We start from the raw sequence: 20,181 nt of genomic DNA, 5'->3' as shown, positions 1-20,181 counted from the left end.
CACTGAACCTCACATAAATCCAATGCATACCGGATGTTCAATTCAAGTCAATCAATTAGAATAGTTTAAATGATCCTCTCTGTGTGATTTTAAGTTAAAGCAAACACATGAATCAGAGACATATGTGATTCAGCATTCGTAGTATAGATATTAATTATTTCAATGTTGATTGATCACCTGAAATAACGTAATGTTCTCTTGATATCTCTTAAAAGGCAGGAAACGGTGTCCTGTTGGCCAGCGAGGGAGCTGGCAGTTTCATAGCATGCGAAAACATTTGCCTCTCTTAGCAGTTTCGTGGCTCGGAAATCAAAACATGTTGTGCATTTGAAATTCTGATTAATAGTTGAAAACTTTTAAATTGCAGTGCATTCGCTATTTTAAGGCACCTAAGCAATCAGTCTGCTATATTAGGACAGTGAGCATATAGAATGCAATTAGAAGACTGATTTACGGCTCATTCAAATGCTTATTGGTTACCTGGATTGAGCGAATTTTTTTTCAGTGGGGATACGCTGCCGAGGAAAAAAGAGAAGAATTGTACCAAGATCCAATATCTACATAATAAATCAATAAATGTACCATAAGGTTTAAAAGATACAATTTTATTTTAAAATGAGTTTTGAATGTTTTTTATGAATAACAATATACTATATGGCACTTTCGTATATATCTGAACGTATAAGTAAAATTAAACACTATAGGCTTCTGGTTACGCTCAATTATCCCTGACTCAGCAGTTGCAGAGAACGGACGATCTCCTCTGGGATTGGAGGTGGTGTTGGCAGGTGTTCACCCGTTGGCTGGAATCCGTTTTCATCGGCAATGTAGTCTACTCGGTAACGTACGCCATCATCACCAACGAATTCGTAGAATCCTTTAGTGCGCAGAACTTCGTTATCGGAGCCGCGATTCTCGATGCGTCCGGTTTGAGCGACTTCAATATTGTTTTCGGTCAAAAACCGATAGAAGAAACCATCTTCGTTCAATTCACGGGTATCTTCCTTGACACCGTCTTGGCTGCCACGAGATGCACTTGATCCTCCGGAGCTACCAAATCCTCGGTTATTGCTGCTGGCGCCAAAACCAGACGATACCGGGGCAAATACTGCTGTGGGTGCCTGAGCAAATACTGGCACAAATTTGTCTTGAGCGCTATTCACAAATCTGTTGCCGTTGGCTGATCCAAAGCGATTAGCGGAGTTTGCAGAACTGAAACCTGTCAAAACAGAAATGAAGTGAAGTGATTTGTCACTGATATACATAATCAATTACGAAATTTACCACTGGATCCTCGTCGATTTCCAAAACCACCGGATCCTCTCTGAACGAAGCTACCAGCGCTTCCTGGACGATAAGCTCCGCCATTGTCCGGCCGATATTGTCCATCATCAAACTTGCTCCTCAGCAGTTCCGGATAATAGCGTCCATCGTTGAAATCCTGTGCCACGGCACAGCCCAAAGTAAGCAACGAAAACTATAAAGATGTAACGGAAGAGGTTCACTTTCAGTTCCACTTTTCAAAATAGACAGTCCATGTTTGAACACTTCACTTAGTAGCTCATTTGGCCCCCATTTTTAGTTCTTAGTTCTTAAATCACATGGCTTACCATAATTAAACACTTCATGTTGAAAAATTCACGATAAACTTCTAGAATGCACTCTTTGTTCACTGCTCAGATGTATCTGCGATCAAAGTCGGTGAGATGATGTGATCTATTTAGAGCATTTTCTACTTTATATATCCTATAATCAACTTCCACCCAATTTTCAACCTTCTTTCCTTCTAGTGATAGAATTGGCAAAAGTTGCATTGACAGATCGCTTCCTTTGGCGAAATACCTGCCAAACAAGAAACATTTCGGAAGAAGGCCTTTAGATGGATGATAAACGACCACCAAAATTAAGCGCAGATCTAGATTCGCAAGATGTAGGCATATTTGAATGGAGAATTCAACCCTAATCAAGCATTCGAACTCACGCTGATGTGGGTCGTATGCACGTACGAAAGAGGATGTACAGATATGCCTCGATTTGATGAACATTGTGGTTATAAAATTGCCAATAAAACTTGTACATAAATCGAAGTAATGTTTTTGTGTTGCGTTGTATTTTATATTCAGTCAAAACATTATTAGAAAGCATTATTTTCGCTGAAAAACGAATTTTCATTACAAGACTCAATTTTCAAAGCAACATTATAAAGTAAAAGCACAGGTTTTGGCCAGCCTAAGAGAAAATGTCAATAAAAAATATATGGGAAGCCGTATTTATATTACAAATATGTCAAATGCAAGCTTTCAATCCAATTTATGTGTGTAAAATATCAAAACTGATCTAAAACCATCGTTTCGCTTCGAAAATATCGTTGGTCAATATAGACCACCAGAACCAGTTTCTGCCAGAGACTCAACTTCGATTTGTTAATTGGCCAATCACATTGATTTCTTATGAGAGTGGCCAAATTAGGAGTACCCTGGCCAAATTAGGTATATGGGAGTAAAAATTATAAGGAAAATTAATTGTTTTCTTATGTTTTGCATCAGTTCGGACGAGTAAATGAATGTTGCTCTATCATGTGGATGTGATCTACTGAACACAAAAGATTCCATGCTGATTGGCTATGTAAAACGGATTATAATCCACTGTGGCTACAACCGGCGTATGGCCAAAACCGGTGCTTCTGCCCTACCTAACGATTTTTTTTATGAATGCTGGCTGCCATTAAGGAATTGCGTTATACAAATCATAAATTACTCTTCGTGTGTTCGGTTAAAATTGATTACTTTTTACAGTTTCACAAATTGTTTTAAAAACTCAAAAAAACATTGGATCTCATTTCGGAATCGGTTGTTTCAAATCTAATCTAAATACTATATTTGGAGTCTCTGGATTAGAATTGGTCTGCGTTAAGTCAGAGTGGACCAAGTGACATTTTTTTAAACTATTTACAATTTTGATTCAATATTTCTACACATCTTTGTGTTACTTTCTAACAATATAATGTGTAGTGATAATCATGAAACATCCTTATCCAAACCTCTGATAGAACGATTTTTCGAAGACTATGTGCACTTGGTTCTCTCTGACTGAACTAAAGACCACTGGTTGGTTCACTCTGACTGAACAATTTCTAGAAAAATAACAATCATTCAAGGGGCTGTCCATTAATTATGTAAGGGTTTATGGGGGGAGGGGGGGTTTGAGATCTCTTACGCGCCATACAATTTATTTTTAATTTTCTTACAAAAAATCTTACCAAGGGGGGAGGGGGGTTGAAAAACCCCGAAAATTGTCTTACGTAATTAATGGATTGCCCCCAATGCTTGCATAGTGAAACTAGGTGCATTTCTCTAAGATAAACAGATTATCAAGACCCTTCGACACCAGTATCATAAATTATTCAATAATCCATATCGTCAATCCCGAAATCAGTGGCATTTTGATAGCTTGAAAATTAAAGTTTTGTAGGGTCAGGGCATTGAAGACCAGAAATATTCAAATATGCGTTCAGTCAGAGTGGACCAAGTGCAAATACTGAGTTATGACCAATATATTCTGGTTCAATAAGCGAGTTCTAGGACATGCCATACATATATCATAGAACTACCATGAACTTCTATCGAACTTTGAAATCGACTCAAAAAAAAAATGCAATAATCAATCAGAAGAAGAAAATGTTTATTGCTTTTCAACACTTGGTCCGCTCTGTCTGCACAGAAATTGTTGCAATTTCTGACCACCCATCCAGATATGTTAAATGGCCAAAAATCAAAATCAAAAGCATCGAATTAAGTAATATTTATGAATTTGTATTGAAAGATAAGTAGAAGTATCATTCGATGTCGAAAAATCTGACAAACCTCTTGAAATATTTATCATTTCCTCACATTCCTCAGCGCACTGATCATTTTCGCTGTTATGGTGATAAGCACTTGATCCACTCTGACTGCATACTTTTATCGATTTTTATTGATCATCCAAACTAAATTTATAACATATCTCTCGCAATTTACAGCATTCATTAAATCTGATCAATGTGAAATGGAGATAAGGTAATTTCGTATCTAATGAAAGAATAATCCAATTTTTCCAAGTTTTGTACTTGGTTCCCTCCGACTTAACGCCGATCAATTGGCTTGCTATATCTAATCAATTCAGTGTTCATTGAAATAGGCAATAATTAAATTTCAAGAATACCACGTGACACGCCAAAATGCAGGCAATTTCCATAGGTATTTCGTAGCTTGTTGCAATTATTCGAATAATTCACCAAAATAAGCAAACTGATACGAATTTTATTGATGGATTCACTTCAGGAGATTTATTTTGAGCATTCTCATAAACTTTCAGACTGTCTTCATTTTTTAATGTTTAGAATTAGAAGTTTATTGAAGGTCTTTTATAACCATACCGAACCTGATCATAGAATTTTACAATATTTTCAAAGAAATAAGCATTTTTAACGCAAAGAACTCCACAACACACAATTTGACAATATTTAGGAAAAACAACTGCAAGGTAAGAATACAATTAAAAACGTTAGAATAGCGTTAAAACCATGGAAACCTCTTGATTTTTTTAAATCACTGTTGCCTTTGCATGCCAGTATGAAAAATGTATTTTTTACTAATTTAAGGTGAAAGTCCATTGAGTACGTAAACATAATGTTGCCACCCACTCGAACCACCAACTAAAGCATCATCTTGAGTCACCCAACAAGACGGAGCACAATGTCATGTGTGCCGGCCAAAAATAATTCATCATGTTCCATGTATACCTCCATCCACAGAATTTAGTATGCGTTATAACTTGTACACTGTTCATACAAAGGTGTTATTGCCGATATGAGTTCATCAACACCTTCATAGAAGTTCAAAATTGCAATTTATTTTATTTTGTAGTGGAAAGATACTTTTTGGCCAATATTATAAACATTTTTCACACCATACGTGCTTTGTTGACATTTTTTTGGCAGTTTTCTTCTCTCTTCTCTCGCTTCTCACAAAAAGGTGTTTTGTGCAACAAAACCGCAGATGGTGGTAGTGTGAAACGTCAAACGCGAAGAAAAACGAAACGCGCGCCTCTGGTCGTGAGATTTATGACATAGCGAATTTGAAATGATCGTTATATGAGTAGTCGATGGACATTTCGTCAGTGTTACGTCTCAAAATCCTGATCAGCTAGAAGGTGTCAGCAGATGAAGAGATATCTGGCGGAATTTATTTGCTAGGTGGTGCAAGTAACAACTTTTCATTAATTGTCTATACCTCAGGATCATTGAAAGCTAGAAGATTGATGATTTCGACAAGGCTGTTCAGTAAAAAATGTGATTGAGAAATTCTCGCTTAAACCAGGCCGCCATCGGCACCCATCGTTAGAATTCCAATTTTATGTCACTGATCGCTAGTTTTCGATAAAACTTACGGGTGGTCCTTTCGGTTTTCTCAAATTGGTGGACCCCTCGTACCTCAGCTAGCTAAACAGTTTGCGAAAAAGCCCATTTTTTGATAAATATTGGGTATTTCTTCACGTGATATGTCTCATATTTCGTTTTTAATACATAGCAAACTTAGTGGCATCGTATAAGAAAGGATATAGCTTTCATTTGAAGTTAAAACAATTTTGGCGGCCATTTTAAATTTAACCGCCATCTTGAATTTTGTTAGAAAAATCGTTTTTTCTCCATTAGCGCAGCGTTAGATTTGAATTCTGAGATTACCATCAGAAAGCTGAGGAAAAATTGCGTAAGATAGGCTACAGAAACTAGCTGAGCAATGGTGTTTACCCTATGAAATGAACGATTTTCTAAATCATGTTTTACGATTTTGATGTATATGGCGAGTGCAATCAATGCAAACATCATTTTTTGTACAACAAAGAAACAAGTTTTCAATCGTTGGTGTATTATTCGAGTCAGATGAAGAATAGGAGTTTTATTTTTAATGAAAAAATCTGGCGGCCATCTTGGTTTTTGATGCCATTTTGGTTTTAAGTAGTAGAATTGAGTTTTCACTCAACATGTTGAATTTTAATGCTACCATTACACTCACTCTTCTTCTTGTTATTCTTTATCCTGACGTTACGTCCCTACTGGAACAAAGCCAGCCCCTCAGCTTAATTAGCTTCAAAAACAAATTATCAAGCAGGATTTTAACACTTATTTGCTACGTGAATGATTGTACTACATATCTTCGAGTTAAAAACTAGCAATATGTCTTTCCTTTATTTGGTCTAAAACCATTGAGAGAAATTAACAATCAGTAGAACAACTGAGATAAGAAATAAAGAATCTGAGTGTTTTTCAACGGAGGCCTTATAATTCAACATGATGAGCGCTGGGATGGTAAAAAATTATTCATCTTCCAAAAACTAACATGGCGCCGAAATCCAAGATGGCCGCCAGATTTTCCAAACTCAAAATGGTACACCTGCGTTTCGGCATTACGTCCACATTAGAACAAAGCCTGCTTCTCATCTTTAAATTTCGCTATTTTTCACATGCATGTTGGGTAGAGTGATGCAAATTTTGAATTTTTTGCTTAAACGACATATATTATGGTAAATAGCACCCTCCCAAAGTTTGAAATGAATCGGAATAAATTTGACTGTGCACAGGCCGTTTGAAGTTTATATGGAGATTACTATGGAAAACGCCATCTTTTTGTGTTCAGCCCTCTATCTCTTCGTCATGATGATTTATGGAAAAGTGAACACAATTATCTCATGTGAAATCCTTTCAGCTACAACTTTGTCGAAGACCACATTTTGATTGAATGTCAGGATAAATTGCTATTCATAATCATTAACTGGGTTTGCATTTTGTATGCTTAACCAACTGCTCGGCAGGCAACAATGGTGCTCCTGGTGGGTAGAATAGATCAAAGTAATCCAGGCTACTATGTTCTACAGCAAAAAAGCAGTGTTACTCTGAAAGTAATTGAATGATCATCTCAGCATGGTTTAGCCCAAGGTATATTTAAGATACAGGTACAGCAATCTAAGCAGTCACTGGATGCGGGGAGTGGTAAACCGAGAGGGGGTAAGAAGTAACAGCTGGCGAGTCAGCGAGCTGGTCGATATGTTTTTGTATTTTGCCCTCCATAAGTACCTTTCGTATCCATAGAGATGTTTATAATATTCAAGATCGTAGCGTGTGTCATAGTAAAGGCACGCGAAGGCATGCTGGATAAAGTTTCATTGTCTCTAAGATTAAATCACATAATTTTATTCTAGACGTTATAATTTTTTTTGCAGATACGGATTGCGGGAACAGAGCCGTAGCGTTGCCTCATGGTGCCCTTGACAAACCTCCATTTGTGCGCCCCTGATCAAAGTGAAAACTCAAAAAACTTTGTTTGTCTTTGAATGGAACAAGTTTGCATTAAATATATTGAAAAAAAAAATCCTAGAGGTTTCGTATTGAAAGAGTATCATGTTGAATCTCACGGCTTTACTAAAATTTGAAGTTTATGAAACTGTTCGTAAAAAGCTAACATACCTTATATAAAAGAACCGTCTGGTGATATTATCAAGATAATTGTTAGACGAAATTCCTAAATTTGAATGCATGTTTATAAACAAACGCAGATAGTGCTTGATACATAAGACAATTAGTTTGAAGTTTTAGTGAAATGGAATGAGCAAAAGCATAGAATTTGTTAGAGGCTCCATAAACGTTGATTAAAGAAATCTTATTTATATTATTGAATCATTCATTTTTGCGTAGTTTTCTAGATTTTTTCTACACTTTTTCCGTAGAAATCGGCAGTTGATCCTGTCAATAAAATTTTCAGCACAAATTTATTCATCTCAAAAAAAAAATTGAGAGTCTAAAAATTTCCCTATGTTCTTACTTTTTATAAGTATCACTAAAATTCATCCAAGTCAATTTTTAAATTATCTCCAAGGACTTATTATAAATTATTAATAATTTGAGAACATTTGTTGGGCAGAACCAGAAGGATATTTGTAAATCATTTTAAGTTTTATTTATTTATTTATAAGTTTATTCGTAATAAAACTATCTTTGTTCAAAAACTTATTTCTTAGCCAAATATAAGAAGGCTTTACCTGTAAATACTATCATTACTAAGAGCCTGATATACTCACGTTTTCCTATGTCATGTATTGTGCGAGAATCCGCTCCTTAAATCTGTGGGATCCTGCTGAGCATCTTGTAATCAAACTTTCCAAAAATTTGTAATAATCTTACGCAAGATAATGTAAGATTTCTGCTCATTATTTTATAAAAAAAAAAATCTTCCCAGAATTTGCGTTTAGGATTGCATGAAATTTATGCTCAAGGTTCTTTCAATATATTTTATAGAATTTTGTTGATATGATGATACAATAAAACTGTGTTTGAAAACCTATCTAAGCTATCTAAGTGATTATCGACCTTCTCAAAGTTTTAAGAAATGTAGTTTCACCAATAAACAGTATAGAAAGCGTAATTGCGGAAGGATCTAGTGTGATCAAATTAATATAATTGATAAAAACTACTAGCTCATTCTCATTTCTCATCATCATCATTCTCATTCATCATTTCAAAAATTTTGATGGTTTTAGAAATTTCAACTAGAAAAGACTGGGTTTCCTATGTCTTATATGGAAAACCTTAGAATGTCACTATAAATTTGTATCTGGATGTTCCAGATTTTTGTAAAATGTAGACTTTAAAATCTGGAATCTTCCAGACAAATCTGGAAGTTTGGTAACGTTTTTTCCGTTGGATATGTTTGTCCCAAAATTTTGCCATGTGCTCATTTTGGCGCCCCCTGACGGCTGGCGCCCTTGGCGGGTGCCAACCTGGCCAACCGCACGCTACGGCACTGTGCGGGAATACGGTTGCCAACACCAAAAACCGTAGTGTGGTTTTTCATCGATTCCCGAACGGTGGATGGAGAAACCAATTGTGATTATCTTCCTGTGACCTTCCTGTGATACGATGGTCGATCATCCTAGAACAATCAAGCAATATGTAAACTTAAAACGCATTCCGCCAAGCAGCAAGAGCTACAATTGAAGTTTATTATAATGAAGATATCTGTGTAAAATAAGAGAAAGTTTTAATTTATTCATTCACAGCGTTGTTGGAGCTATTTTTTTTATTTGCCTCAATAAAAAATCTCAAACAGAATGAAACGCTGCAAGACTAACGATGAACGACTAAGATTGAAACAAATTAGTTCTATTGTTGAAGCAATGGAACAAACTAAACAGTACTTAAATGATCAGATCGTTTTTTGGCATTGCACTTTTGCAATAGTTTCTCGCAGAAACTTGCCAACATTCTAGTTTTTCCGATTATCTCTGTCCGTTGCATCTTCTTCTACGGTTTAAGTTGGCATTAGTTTAACAAAACCAATTAAGGGTATCCTGAAAAATTCAGAATGCGGATGATTAATATCTGCAGAATGATGACAGAACAGATGACCATTCGCCTTGTTGTCAATTGATCGTGCAGAATACTCTTGATTTTACTCTGCTACCTATGAAAAAATTTGAAAATTTGAATCAGTCTAATGTTAAGTGTTAGTAAAAATATCGTTTATGCTTCAGAAAATCAATGACTTTTTTTTTGCTAAAAATTTAAGATTTCTATTTTTAGTTAATGCACATTTGGCAATGTTTAACGTTAAAACTACATATATTACCACAAAACTTACTAATATCCCAAAGCGCTATTTATAAACTTCATTCAATGACAAAAATGCATATGGTAAAACTAGTTTGTTTATGTCAATTAATGTTTTTGGATGGTTTTTATTCATCATTACTGAATTCAAAGATAGGTCAAAGAATTATTCAGTTATGAAAAATCGCATTATAAAATAAAACTCCTATTTAATAACCTGTATTTATAACTAAAAAAGCTGAGTATCAGGCTCGGTTCCGGTAGGGACGTGACGTCAGGAAAATTAAGAATAATAAGAAGAAGAGTATACGTAACCTTGTATTTATTGGTAGTCTCCAAGTTCGACATGCTGAGTACTATCAAGGTAAACAATTCATTCTACTACTTAAAATCAAGATGGCGTCAAAATCAAAGATGGCCGTCAGATTTTATCACTCAAAATTATACTCTTATTCTTCACTCGACTCGAATAAAACACCAACGATTGAAAACTTGTTTCTTTGTTGTACAAAAAATGTTGTTTACATTGATTGCACTCGCCGTATACGTCAATATCGTAGAACATGATTTAGAAAATCGTTAATTTCATAGGGTAAATATCATTGCTCACCTATAGTTTCTGTAGCCTATCTTACGCAATTTTTCATCAGCTTTCTGATGGTGATCTCAGAATTCAAAACTAGCGGTGCGCTAATGATGAAAAAACGATTTCTCTTACAAAATTCAAGATAGTGGCCAAATTCAAAATGGCCGCCAGAATATTTTTTTAACTTCAAATGAAAGCTATATCCTTTCTCTATACGATGCCACTAACACTCGCCTCTCACGCCGAGGACCTGGGATCGAATCCCTTCCCCGACATAGTCACTTATGACGTAAAAAGTTATAGTGACGACTTCCTTCGGAAGGGAAGTAAAGCCGTTGGTCCCGAGATGAACTAGCCCAGGGCTAAAAATCTCGTTAATAAAGTCAAACCAACCAACGATGCCACTAAGTTTGCTATGTGTTCCAATCGAAATATGAGACATATCACGTGAAGAAATACCCAATATTTATCAAAAAATGGGCTTTTTCGCAAACTGTTTAGCTAGCTTGGGTACGAGGGGTCCACCAGTTTGAAAAAACCCGAAAGGACCACCCTTAAGTTTTATCGAAAACTAGCGATCAGTGACATAAAATTGAAATTCTAATGATGGGTGCCGATGGCGGCCTGGCTTCAGCGAGAATTGCTCATTAGAAACATACCCGCTAGGTGGAGTAAATGTTATTTATTTCTCTGTATGTTAAGAACCAATTATATGCTGAACATCTTTGCCGAAGGCACCAACCTTCTAGCCGAACAGGTTCTTGAGATATAGAAGAATGATGAAAAATGTTACTTGCGCCTTCCAAGTGGATGTGTTTCTAATCACATTTTCTACCACAAGACAGCCTTCGATCAGATGAACAGCTTTGTCCAAGACACCAACCTTCTAACTGATCAGGATCTTGAGATACAGATGATTGGAGAACATTTATTGATAGTGCCACTTAACGGCTGAATTCTCAATAATTTTGCATTTCCATATAGCCCTTTATTTGCTAAACAAACTAGGCTATTCCCAAGTTTCATTCAGGTATTACTTTGAGGAATTATTTGGGAGTTTTTGAACTGATTTTTTCAAGGACTTCCTTCGAATTCCTAAAAGAATCTTGTTCAAGATACCATCAAAAATTTGAACTGGCATTATGGTATAAATTAACACCGAATGCTCGAATGACATATATTCATGACATATATATATATATATACATATTTTATAGTGCGATCCAAGTAAGCTATAATTTGAAATTGTTGATTGAACTGTCAAAATTTGTCACTATATGTTTTACAGCTAGACATCATTAAATTCGAAAATCAATTCTAAAATATTTATCGCTTTCTTTTTATAACCTTATATTTCTTTTACACTTTTAAGGCACCTGAAAAAACGTGGAACTTCCAAGCTTGTAGAAAGAACCATGAACGATACAGTAACCATGCCATAGAACAATTAAACATTCACCAAAACCATATAAATTCACACAAACTCCATGCGTATGAATTGCTGAAATTCAGCAAATCGATACTGAATTTTTTGATGATCAGAAAGGCGAAATTCAACAAAATCTTGCTGAATTCAGCGATACAAAGACGACAAACAAAATATATCCCATAAAACGACAAGTTTCAAAATTAGTCTGTTAGGTTTTTGAAAAGCGCCAGATATTGCAATGATATGTGGTTTACACATTCATTTCTTACTTGTCCCACAGCGTGTTCGAACAAATCTTCCATGTTTAAAGTGTATATAGGCCAATGCATGAGTTCACTAATTTGACATTTGAGCGGTGCCGAATTCACTTGTTGCCATGGTCACATAAATAACACGGCACTGCTGAAAACGTCAGATAGTGAACTCGTGCATCGGTCCATATATTGTGGGTGGTGGGAAATTAAAAAGGGTTTTGCGGTAGGGTGGTGTGGAAGGCTTAGATTTGATTTATATTAAAAGTATGAACTCAACGTTTACATCGGCATAATAAAACACAAACTATCATTTTAAAGTCAAATCCAAAATAAAAGTGTAAGAAATAGTGATGGCCACGACCAAAGTAATGTCTTCTTCTGGATTTGAAGGTCCTCCAAAATATTTATAACAAGTTCCGTGATTCTCACTGACATATCTTATAGTTCGGAAATATCTTCTAGACGACCACGTTTTGGTATATATTAATATTCCCGCTGCCGCTCACCGATTTCTTGCAGAAATTTTCTACAGTGACTCCCGTTTGAACTGACATCTCTTTTCAGCTACGTACTGCGATCAGAAAAAAGCGCTTACTTGATCGATTCCTTGCAGGAATTTTCCATGCATCAAGAGAGGCCAAGAAATTACTTGTCAGCAGCGAAACAGACTTATAGCGAAGTATGCACTTCAACAGAAAAGTAATTGTCTATCTCGATGCGTGGGAAATTTCTTGCAAGAAATGCTCACGAAAAGCATTTTTCTTTGATCGCAGTACGCATTTGAAAAGAAATTTCATTTCAAATGGAGCTCATTGTAGTAAATTTCTTGATCATTTCTTGAGCAGAAATTTTTACTTTTCTTGAGCGGAACAGCATACCTAGCTTATGCCGTAAATGTCAATGAGGGGTGGTTCAAAAATTATGACATAAAGAGCTGGATAAATATTTGGCAGTCCCGCTAGTAAAATTGGTAGAATTTTATATAACTTTCAGACTATCTTTACTCTTACCAGGAATTTTTGGCAAATTAATTAAACTTTTGTCCCAAAACCTACCTCATTGTAAATGTAGCCCAATGAGAAGGCAATCCCTTACAATTTTTTAGTGAACAAAACACATGTTTAAAATTGGAACGCTTCGTAAAGCCCAAACAAGCGCGTTCACATAAACTTTGCATAATGATTAGGGATGTTGCATTTTGTTTCGTTTTTCAAAATAATACAAGATGTTAGAATGGTTCGACACCACAAGTGTCGACTTTTTCTTTAGAAACTGACAAATGACTTTCTGTATTGATGTTGCTTGATGATAATTCAAAATCTTTGAATGATTCGTCATCAAAGGTGTCAATATATTGTGCGTTCGGAAAATGTTTTTATTGATGGATAGATTACATTTTTAAATTGCATCGTTGTTAACTTTATTATGTAAGGGATCTTTGTAATCAGTGAAAATTATGCGTTATTTCTGGATGACCTCCTTGAGCCCTTAGAATTGAACATATTGTTTTCTGTAATTCAATTCTTTTCCATTTTACAATCTCCTAGTGTTTTCCCGTAAAAGTGCAGAGGACTCAACGGCTTCCTCAAATCGAGTAACACGTTAATATTTCTTACTCATCCCTAATTAATCTGCATTCGGACGCAGCTGGCGCCGGTATTAGCACCCGTTGGTTCAGTATAGTTGTATTTGCAATTACGTAGTAAGTAGTAAGATATTAAAAAAACATAAAATCAAAGTACACAAAATAGAGAGTCCATATAATCTAGGATCCACTAAATCGAGCTACACCTGTATTCTTTCACCCATGGTAGCAATATAAAATGGGAAGACCTTCCGAGAGCTGCTAGCCGTGTGTTGAAACATTAGAGGCTGATGCTTCTGGTCTTATGCCCAATAACCGGACGAACGGATGGATGGGTAGATGCCTTTTCAGTATCAAGGTCGCATCGGTTTCGATGTCGTGATCCAGCATCCCTCTAGCCGTTGACTTTGACTTTTCAATGGTCTGAGCCAGTTTCGGACAGGTGTGGTTGAGGTGAATTATGCTGTTTGTTTTATTGATCCGTGAAGCGGGCGGGAAGTTGAGGGGGTTATGAAAATTAGCTTGCAAGGGCCACCGAATGTGTGGCTTGTGAAATGATATGTAGTGATACTTTGATTGATGTTTAGCATTTCGAAAGATTTAGATTGATGGGCCGATGCGCTTTAAATTAGTTTTAAGGGTTATAACGCAATTAAATTTGTAGAAAACAATCGAATCAATATAATCTCTCGATTTTTTTGGCAATCCATTTAGAACGATTTTATACAGTTTAAGGCGATTTTCAGGCAATTTTACCAATTATAAGCCATTTTAAACCATTTTTAGTTATTTAATGTCATTTTGAACCGTATCAAGTAGTTTTTAGATATTTCAGGCCGTTTTTAGCCATTATCAGCTAATGTTAGCAATTCCCAACCATTTTATGCAATGTCAAGCCATTTTCAGCCAATTCAACAATTCTCAACCATTTCAAGCCGTTTATACCATTTTAAGCCATTCTAATCCGTTTTAAGCCATTTTAATCCGATTCAATCCGTTTTAAGGCATTTACGCCATTTTAAGTCGTTTCAAGTCATTTCAATCCATTTTAAGCCATTTTATGCCGTTTCAAAACACTTGAATCAGTTTTAAGCCATTCTAATCCATTTCATGTTTAATTTGTTTAAAAATGTTTACGACATTTCAAGCCATTTTCGTCCATTTTCAGCCCTATTAAGCCATTTTCAGGCATATATGGCCATTTGAAACCTTTTCAAGCCGTTTGACGTCATTTTAAACCATATTAAGCTTTTCAAGCCATTTTATGCCGTTTTCGCCTTTTTAGTCGTTTGAAAACAGCATTTTAAGCATTTTTTCCTATTTTAAGCCATTTTAAGCCATTTTACGCCATTCCACAAGGCTCACAAGGGCCTAAATTCGTGATAGGAAATATTTTGCATCCGAAAAGCTAGTTCCAGAGGTGTGATGTCTTTAGATAAGTTGTTCGAAATGCAGAAGCTTTTTCTAAGAAAATATTTTTTTTTTGTGATGAATCCACCTAGCAGTGAGATATATTTTCAATTTTTCGAAACAGATTGATACACGAATGTTGTCTGTAATTTGCTGAATACATTTAAGCTCTTTCTATTGAATCTTAAGCGATATGGGTCAATTTGTGTGAACGACCCCTTAAAACTAGTTTTTGGTTATAACTTTTTCTGTGTATTTTTAAGATTTTTCTTATGTTCTGCAAAGTTGTTTGAATCGATAAAATACGCATTTCTTCAGAAGACATTAAAAATGTATTTCTTATATTTTCTGAGTTATATGGTATTTTATGTTGAAAAATCGACTATTTCACATTCACAACATTCATCAACATTTACAGGGGCAACATTTTTAAGCTTGCATATAAAAGAGTAACTCAAAAGCAATTCGAATCCAATATTCAAAGTTACCCGTATCATCGAAGATATCCCGTTTTATGGTACTTGTTTTTTCTCTATCTTTATTAACGAGATTTTTAGCCCTGGGCTAGTTCATCTCGCGACAAACGGCTTCACTTCCCACTGGAATTTTAAGGGATGGAGTTAGATCCCAGGTCCTTGGCGTGTGATCCTAGTACTTAATATACTTATCCAACTCGGTTATCCTCGCTGTATGTACAACTCGTGCTGAATAAAATCATCATTTTGCAACTATATTTTGCAGGTCTCTAGAACCAACCTCTATGGGTGCAAATTGATGAGTTCGGCTCCATGTTGTTGTTTTTTTACTCTAATCTTTGCCCCATAGTCGGAGCTGGTTGGTTTCCACTGTCAGCTATGCTGTCGTAGCAACCATCTTCGCCATCTTGACCCTCCATGCCTGTGTTCTTTGTGCCATTCAGGTGTTCTTCGTAATGCTGCTTCCACCTTTCGATCACCTCCCGCGCTGTATTCTTCTTATCTATAACTATTTAGAATCTATGACATATGCAATCGTCGAATTGTCAAAACTTAAGCAAACATTAAGAAAAAAATCTGATCTGATCGACAGTCTCCCTCGAGTATTTAGTCGAAGCATGTTATTATTGTACCGCATGAGGTATAAATTCATTCAATAGATGGTAAAAATAAATAAATTACAAAGTGTGATATATTAAATGAAAACTATGTTCTGATTTCCGATTTTTTTTCCATTGTATATTTCTTATGGCAAACTCTACAGCATATGGCACGCTTTATCAATCATTATCCTATAAATACATCTTTACACACTAATCATTTCTAGAGAATTTTATCCCTGACTCTGCAGTTGCAAAGAACGGACGATTTCCTCTGGGATTGGAGGCGGTGTTGGCAAGTGTTCACCCGAAGGCTGGAATCCATTTTCATCGGCAATGTAGTCCACTCGGTAACGTGCGCCATCATCTCCAACAAATTCGTAGAATCCTTTAGCGCGCAGAACCTCGCTTTCGCTACCACGGTTCTCGATGCGTCCGGTTTGAGCTACTTCAATATTGTTTTCGGTCAAAAACCGATAGAAGTAACCATCTTCGTTCAATTCACGGGTATCTTCCTTGACACCATCTTGGCTGCTACGGGATGCACTGAATCCACCGGAGTTACCGAATCCTCGGTTATTATTGCTGGCGCCAAAATTAGACGATACAGGGGCAAATACTGCTGTGGGTGCTTGGGCAAACACTGGCACAAATTTGTCTTGAGCGCTATTAACAAATCTGTTACCGTTGGCTGATCCAAAGCGATTAGCGGAGTTTGCAGAACTGAAACCTGTCGAAGTAAAAACTAATTGAAGTGGTTTGTTGCTGATAAACATTTTCAATTTGCGAAGTTTACCACTGGATCCTCGTCGATTTCCGGAAGCACCGGATCCTCTCTGCACGAAGCCACCAGCACTTCCTGGACGATAAGCTCCGCCATTGTCCGGTCGATATTGTCCATCATCGAACTTGCCCCTCAGCAGTTCCGGATAATAGCGTCCATCGTTGAAATCCTGTGCCACGGCACAGCCCAATGTTAACAGCGAAAACTACAAAGATGTAACGAAAGAGTTTCACTATCAGTTTCACACAGTATCAAAATAGACAGTCCATTTTCAAACACTTCACTCGATGGCTTTTCTGGCCAGTTCTACAGTTCTTGGGTATCAATGACAGTCCATAATTCATTTTTCTTACCACAATCAAACACTTCATTCTGAACACTTCACGATAGGCGTTGCGAATATTTCGTTCAATCTTGAGTGCACTCTCTATTCTCCGCTGGGATCTATCTGCGATCAGAGTCTGTGAAACGCTGTGATCTACTCCGAGCATGTTCTAGTTTATATATCCTATTATCATCAACCTCCAACTTGTAGGCCTCCTTTCCCTCTAACAGTAGAATTGGCAAATGTTGCTTCCTCCTACCAAATACTTGTCAAACAAGAGACATTTCGGAAGGATACCTAACGCAGCCTTTCGCTCGATGATAAACGACTATCAAAACCACACGCAGATCTAGATTCGTGGGATATATGCATAATTTAACCGAACAGCCCATTCACCGCTCGAAGGATGATATCTACTTTTACTATGATACAACAACGTCTGGGAAAATGATCCTAGAGCGGATAAGCAGAGTGCTGGAACTTTAGAGGTTGATGCATCTGATTTTTAGCTCATCAAACGGTCAAGCGACAGGGGGAATGCTGTTTCAATATCAAGGCCGCTTCGATTTAGTTCTTTGTTCTCATCATAGCATCTCTCTAAATTTTAATTTGATCCATTTCTTATATTTAGATGTTTTTGATTGCTTTTCATATATCATTGTTTGTTGGTGAATTCATACATACTTGCTCTATTTTAAAGTTTTAAAAATAGTCTAAACTATAACTATCTAACTAATAGTTTTAACTTTTTTTTCGGAAAAAAAGTAAGGAAATATTATTTTTAAGAAGCTTTCATAAGCTTTCATGAATAAGTCATTGAAGAGATTTGTGTTCAATTTATGGTGCAATTATACTAGAATTTATATTCTATGTACTAGATGTTCGTGGTTTTAGCAGATGCTATGATTTGATCGCTGGACAAATCGGATTGATTTTTTTAAGTACCGTAATCCGGGGTAACATTGGTCATTTTTTTTAATATTACTTAAACATTTGATTTAAAAATGCATGTATTGCAAATTTTATATTTTTAAAACAAGTACTGCCACCCATTGTTCGTGTTTATGTACTGTATTTTGTTTTCTGAAAGTTTAAAGCATGTTTAAAAAAATGTTTTAAGTGAGTTTTTGATTTAGCTGATATGGGGTAACATTGATCACACCATGAAAACATCGTTCATTAATATTGAAAATATCATTACTTACTAAAATCATGATCTCTGAAGCCGAATATAAAGGTCAAACTCTTATAAGTCATTTACTTTTTGAGTTATTTTAAAATTAAAAACACCTTGAATTGTGGAATACGCCTAAATCTATGCAATTTCCTAATGAAATTCTTCACGCCTTAAAATAATTTGTGAATTATGTTTTATTGAACTTATTTATGAAAATTTAGGCAACTGAGTCGTTTTTGGCGATGTCATTTTTAGTAACAACCGCATTTCTCTTGCTCATATCGTTTACAGAACTCCTGTGAGACATGATTCTTTTATGGTGTCATCCATAATCATGAAAATCATTGTTTACAAAAGTTGAAAAATTAACGCATGAGCACAACTTTATTTTCGCAATAACCTTATTGTTTATTAGCCCATGATTAGAAGAAAGAGAATCGCCATTCATGAATTGAAAATATTTCATCAACAAATGTTGATTCGAGCTTTTTACGAAGAGGGTCATTGCGATCAATTTTACCCCGCTGAACAATGTTACCCCGGATTACGGTATTCTAGAATCAATACAGCAAGCGACTTTGTCTGATTTCCGGGATAGAGTTAACAACAACATGTGGAAAAGTTTTTAATAAATTTGGTAGAAAACCCTGAAGTGATAACCATTTAAATACTTTCGAACAATTCTTAAATCATGCGAATATTATTTTTTTTTAATTGTTGGTGAATGTTTTGTTGGAAACTTTCAATGAATATCCTGTGAATATCATGGACCAATTTTCTCATAATAACTTTTTGGACAAATTCGTTCGTCATTGAACACTCATATATCTGTAAAACAACACTCTCCGAAAAAATCATGTGATTTTACGTCTTTTGGATGCACATAAAAGAAGCGAACCAAATGACGTGAATTTATGTCACATTTCAAACACCATAGCATCTGATTCGGAAAATGCCGATCAAAGTGATGTCGTTTTCGTGTCTTTTAACGTGTTAAATTACATTTTTTTATTCAATACATCTTCAAGGACACATTTTTGTATCGTTTTATCATTAACATCATGTGCCATTCAGTCATTCTATGAATAACGTCCTCAATAATTTCCATTATTTCTAAGAGTGAAGTTAAGACGAACTATTTTCTACATTCTTTATTGTTTTTCGTATTATTTGAAATGTAAAGCAAAGTGTACAGAATCACATAGAATGTTTATGGTGATCAGTATGTGGAGTAATATGGCTCAATCCTAAATTGATATTAATTAAAATAACTGAATATAAAAAAATATAGATACTAATGAGCTTGGGCTCAAGCAATTCCAACTGTTCATGCACGTTTTCATGTATTATAAAAATTATGATTATATAAACTTATAAAAAGCTACAACTTTAGTAAAGATATGCTCAGGTAGTTCCATTCAATTTTTGAGTTGTATCAACTATAGGGTTTTGTCAAAAACATCACTTTAAACAAATCGATACTGCTTGAAAAAAAAATACGGTATCTTTCCATCTAGTTTTGATTTCTTTCGATAGACACAAATTTAAAGGAAAACTCTCTCTCCTATCTCTAGTACAGGAAAATTTACGTATTCTCGGCAGTCTTAGCTGAAGCAGCTGATATGTTAGTTTCTTGGACACAAGTAGATTAATAACGTGTTTAACTGTTTACATATATGCGGTGCTCAATCGATTCACAAAGTCTGTCGGTGCTTTTTGGAATCGTTTTAAAATCGTTCCAAAATCTCATGTTAATGTGACAACAGTAGCCTTGATTCTTCGGCAGTTTTCCTATAAGAACTGCAGAAAAATCTTTTTGGCAGGTTATAGCCAAATCAGCCGTATTTTTGGGCGTATTAATTTCAGTATCAGATGGTGACTGAGACAAACTGATCCTCTTCGCAGGCAGCTAGCCT

General features: G+C 35.7%; 1 protein-coding gene across 3 annotated transcripts; it reads right to left on the bottom strand.

Moving 5' to 3' along the window:
• Positions 1–584: 584 nt before the first annotated feature.
• On the bottom strand, positions 585–17,714 carry LOC5577603 (pupal cuticle protein 36). 3 transcript variants are annotated; one of them, XM_021846545.1, is made up of 3 exons: positions 17,117–17,703; positions 1,285–1,477; positions 585–1,219 (listed from the first exon to the last, which is right to left on the bottom strand). In XM_021846545.1, the coding sequence occupies exons 1-3, from the start codon at positions 17,252–17,254 to the stop codon at positions 723–725; spliced, it is 828 nt and encodes a 275-aa protein (XP_021702237.1). In that variant the 5' UTR covers positions 17,255–17,703; the 3' UTR covers positions 585–722. The 3 variants fall into 3 exon arrangements, with proteins under 3 accessions (XP_021702237.1, XP_001656596.2, XP_001656595.2); XM_001656546.2 differs by lacking the exon at positions 17,117–17,703 and adding an exon at positions 1,611–1,742; XM_001656545.2 differs by lacking the exons at positions 585–1,219; positions 1,285–1,477 and adding exons at positions 16,097–16,709; positions 16,776–16,968 and having other exon boundaries at positions 17,117–17,714.
• Between the last annotated feature and the right edge of the window lie 2,467 nt (positions 17,715–20,181).

This window comes from Aedes aegypti, chromosome 2 (genome assembly GCF_002204515.2).
Source record: "Aedes aegypti strain LVP_AGWG chromosome 2, AaegL5.0 Primary Assembly, whole genome shotgun sequence".
NCBI lineage: Eukaryota > Metazoa > Arthropoda > Insecta > Diptera > Culicidae > Aedes > Aedes aegypti.
The sequence above is the reverse complement of the archived record's forward strand: the minus strand, read 5'-3'. Positions and strand labels throughout refer to the sequence as shown.

Excerpts from the sequence above, each read along its gene's own strand:
- LOC5577603 (XM_001656545.2), bottom strand. The coding sequence starts at position 17,254 with ATGCTCGGAGTAGATCACAGCGTTTCACAGACTCTGATCGCAGATAGA. Across the intron at positions 16,969-17,116 it reads GAATGAAGTGTTTGATTGTG|TTTTCGCTGTTAACATTGGG; the intron begins GTAAGAAAAATG and ends ACATCTTTGTAG. Across the intron at positions 16,710-16,775 it reads AAATCGACGAGGATCCAGTG|GTTTCAGTTCTGCAAACTCC; the intron begins GTAAACTTCGCA and ends TTACTTCGACAG.